Source organism: Hydra vulgaris, chromosome 15 (genome assembly GCF_038396675.1).
Source record: "Hydra vulgaris chromosome 15, alternate assembly HydraT2T_AEP".
Classification (NCBI taxonomy): domain Eukaryota; kingdom Metazoa; phylum Cnidaria; class Hydrozoa; order Anthoathecata; family Hydridae; genus Hydra; species Hydra vulgaris.
The window spans coordinates 6,619,541-6,623,903 of record NC_088934.1 but is presented as its reverse complement, the minus strand read 5'-3'; the positions used below and the strand labels follow the sequence as shown (position 1 = coordinate 6,623,903).

The 4,363-nt window shown below is 27.4% G+C and overlaps 1 protein-coding gene across 1 annotated transcript; it reads left to right on the top strand.

The window, feature by feature from the left end:
- Window positions 1-226: 226 nt before the first annotated feature.
- Window positions 227-3,579, top strand: LOC136092289 (uncharacterized). Its single transcript, XM_065820161.1, has 3 exons — window positions 227-443; window positions 1,612-1,864; window positions 3,284-3,579. The coding sequence occupies exons 1-3, from the start codon at window positions 285-287 to the stop codon at window positions 3,553-3,555; spliced, it is 684 nt and encodes a 227-aa protein (XP_065676233.1). The 5' UTR covers window positions 227-284; the 3' UTR covers window positions 3,556-3,579.
- Window positions 3,580-4,363: the final 784 nt, after the last annotated feature.

Here is a 4,363-nt window from a genome sequence, read left to right as displayed (position 1 = left end):
ACTTGGTTTTTAAAGTTACCTGAGACTTTCCGTTGACCTTTTCCTCATTCAATCAATATTACATTCTCTACATTAGCTTATACCCTAAAGAGAGTAAAAAGTGAAAGTTTGATTGAAACTCGGTTTGAATATAAATTTCAACTTATTATATTTAAATTTGTATTTTTAAGTGGTTTTCTTTAATTGTGTAATTCTTTTGTAGCATTCTATAATTGTGTTTAATTATCATTTCAATTTAGTTCATTTTAAAGTAATTATTTATAAAGTTGAATTAAAGAACGCTTATGGCTGTTTTAATTGTACTGACAAATTGGAGTGAACTTGGAAATACAGGCAAAAAGACAGGTTGGTACTTGCCTGAAGTTGCACATCCATATCACGTTTTTAAAAATTCTGGTCTTTCAATAACATTTGCCAGTCCAAATGGTGGATCAACTCCAATGGTAAGGCTAATGATACATTAAATTCCTAAAAATTTACTTTACTTTGTATTGTAAATTTTTGTATTTCTAAAACACACAAAATATTTCTTCAATTAGTTTAAAAATGTATAGTTTTTTTTTTAAATCTAGTGATTTAAATATGTATTTCCTAACCTATTTTAAAGTGCGGTTGCATTTTTTCTAGAGGGGACCTATACAGTCGTTGAAGCTTCTTAGATTTTTTCTTATATTTGTTGCTTTCGCTCTCAATTGAAACTCTCAAACACAAACTTTGTTAAAAGGAGGGGGAAGATACTTGACACCTCCTCATCTTCCATGAAAACGCACCTGGCGCTTTCTTAAGAAAAGTAGAATCAATTTACTATATTTTATTAACTTAATTTTAATTTTTAACCGATGAAACTTTTTCTTTATTACATTTTAAACAACATTTCGTTATAAAATAAAAAAATTTGCAAGATAAAACTTTTTTTAAGATAAAACTGAAAAAGTAAATAACAATAATAAAATTAAAAAAAAATAAATCGTTGATTAAAAATAAAAGAAAGCGAGGACTCGTAAAAGATCGTAAGGTCTAGCTGTAGAGAGACGCGAAACATAAACATAATAATTTCTGGTAATATTGTAGATGATATTTCGTCCGAGATTTTTTCCCCGTGAACTTTGCGAACTTCCCAAAGTTCCCAAAAAGTCAAACGAAATATCGTATAGTAATATTGGTAAAAGATAAACAAGATAATTGAAAATGTTTTCTTTACTACTTGCAAAACAAGTCGATTGTAAATATATAAATCTGTATACTATATACACTATATATAGTATAACATATACTATATATCAAACAAAATCGCATAAAACTCTTATGTAAATTGTGAAAATTTACATGAGAGTTTTATGCGATTGTATATATATAATTTTTTGAAAATTCTTTGATTAGTAGAAGGTAAAAAGAGGGAAAAAAAATATTTAAAGTATATTAATAAATGCTAAACTTATTATAATTTGTTTGAAAATATTAATTATTATGTGGAAAAATTTAACCTTTTTATTTAAACTATTTCAATAAGTTTTGATCTATTTTGTAAAAAGTACCAACCGTCTTTCAAAATACGTAAATATCTAGAATCTATTTTTATATGTAAAATCTGAGCTATATTTTTATTTGTAGGATCCTAGTGGTTATGAAGCATTCAAAGAAGATCCTATATGCAAAGAATTTTTAGAAGATCAAAGTATTTCTGAACAACTTAATTCAACTATCTCACTAAGTGATGTTAATTCAGCATTGTACAATGTGATCTTTTATGTTGGTGGTCATGGCCCTATGTTTGATATACCAGATTGTGAAGCTTCTAACACATTAGTTGCAAAGATCTATGAGTCAGGAGGAATAGTATCTGCTGTCTGCCATGGAACTGTTGGTGAGATTAATTTGTATTTTAAAATTAATTTTTATTATTAGATTTCATATTTCGGTAATTGTTGTGGTTTGGATAGTTTTTCCATAATAGTGAGATATTCGAAGATAGCTTTAACAATTAGTTATTTTATTTATTTTAATTTTTTAGGTGCCCCAAGAAGTCTTTACGATCTTATCATGGAGCACCGCGGGAGAGCATTTAATAGGAAGTTCACGCCTCCTTCCCAACCGATGTGGCAAAACTTGCCCAGAGGTGGGGTTTGACAGATCTTACGTTTTTAAGGCAAGTGCACTAACACTGCGCCATGGCTGCTAAAATTATCTGTATTGGAATTGTCTTTACCTTCATGGAAGGTTTTGCATTAGCGTTACTTATTGTTCCTATTCAAGTTGTGTTGCCGTTGGAGCTTTTTTTTGCCTTAAATTAATATTATAAATTTGATCCATATATACAGTGTTAAAATACAGATCTACAATGAATAGTATTAAAAATTTTGCAGCCATGGCGCAGTGGTTAGAGTTCTGGCTCTCGCCCAATAAGTGACATTTGTAAGGAAGGAGTCAAGAACTTCCTAGATAAATACTCTTCCGCGATGCTCTGTGATAAGACCGTAAAGACTTCTGAGAGCCTCTTAATAACCATAACAAAAAATAATAATAGTAACTAAATAAAATAGGGTAAATTGAATTATTGAATAGTTTAATAAATATATTATTATACGTTGTTATTTTTGTTCCATAAGTTTTAAATATACTTTAGGCCTAAAGTATGCATACTTTTACGCTAAAGTATGCTTAAGTTTAACTTTAAAGCTTACTTAGTCTTACGTAAGCTACAAAGTTAAAGCTTGTTGCATATATTGTATGTATACTGTTTTGAGTTTCGTTGTTGTTCGTAATTTTACTTAGGTAATAATATTTACAGTTGCATGAATTTAAATTTACCAAGTGACTACTACTTTTTTATAAAAATAAAGTAACCTATACCATAAAAAGTAATCGAATGGGAGCATTATAATAAAACTTTTACTGTCTAGTCGAGGTTAAATAAATTTAAATGATATAATTTAAGTAAGGTGAAAAAAAAAGTTCAAGACAAAAATAAATTTAAATTAAACATGTGATAATTTAAATAATATATAACTACAAGCTTTGTTTGAAATTTTATTTGAAGTTTAACTTCTACTGTGATTATAAAACTCAACACTTCTTTTAAAATTTTACAGCAGCACTTATTGCTCTCTCTTTCTTCTCTCTCTCTCTCTCTCTCTCTCTCTCTCTCTCTCTCTCTCTCTCTCTCTCTCTCTCTCTCTATATATATATATATATATATATATATATATATATATATATATATATATATATATATATATATATATATATATATAATTTATATATTAGAGTTTTTGTTATGTTTCAGGTCTTTTAAACGTAAAGCTCTCCAATGGCAGTTACTTGGTTAATGGTCACAATATTACTTCATTTACAAACGAAGAAGAATACGCTGTTAATTTAATGGAGGCAATGCCTTTTGCTCTTCAAACCAAACTAGAAGATCACGGAGCTAACTTTCATGCTGCTCCCGTTTTTACTAATAATGTACAGGTATCTGAGCGCATTGTGACCGGACAAAATCCTGCATCAGCAACTGGCACAGCCGAAGCTATTGTTAAGATATTGAATGAAAAATAGTTTATAAAAAGTACTAAAAAGAAATAGCAAGTTTTTTATTTTTCTTATTTGTAAAAGAATTTTGAACATATAATCAGAACTATTTAATTCATCCTCCCCAGTCCTTTTTTGTTGTTGTTGTTGATAATTTCTATTGATATATGAAAATTTTTATTTCAAGAAAATTTTGGCACGAAAAACTCAAAAAAAGTTTATAAAAACTTTTCAACAAACTTCTTTATTATTTTGATTCACCTGGAAACTCAACAAATTGATTGCATAACATTTATTACAGCTAAGCAAATAAAGTTGTCCTTTAAATAAAAAATTGTAAAAAAAAAACTTCTAAAAAATTATTTTTCTTTGAGCTAAAACATTTCTCATTTTTTTATTTATTTTTTCTTCTTCATGTATACCATATAAAGATACATTTATTATCATAAAGAAGAAAAAATAAAATATTTATACAAAGTTTAAATTTTGGTTGATATATATAATACCTAAAAAAAAAAAAAATCAAAGAAGATTCAGCATTTTTGGGTACAAAACTCTAAAAAAAATCTTTTCACAGATTCCCTAAACAGCTCCATTTAGCGTATGTGTAAAAAGTTTAAGTAAAATTTAGTCATAATTTTTTTGTAATTAGCTTTGTAATCACGATTTCTGTAAGTATTTTTTTAATTTATTGCAATTAAACCAAGAAACCAAGTCATCAAACCAAGCTTTACTTTACCGTTTAAACGATGATATTCCATTTGTCTTTTAATTTTTAATAACGATAGTTATATAGCATCAAAGGTTAGGCTTTCTAGCCATGAATTATAATTTT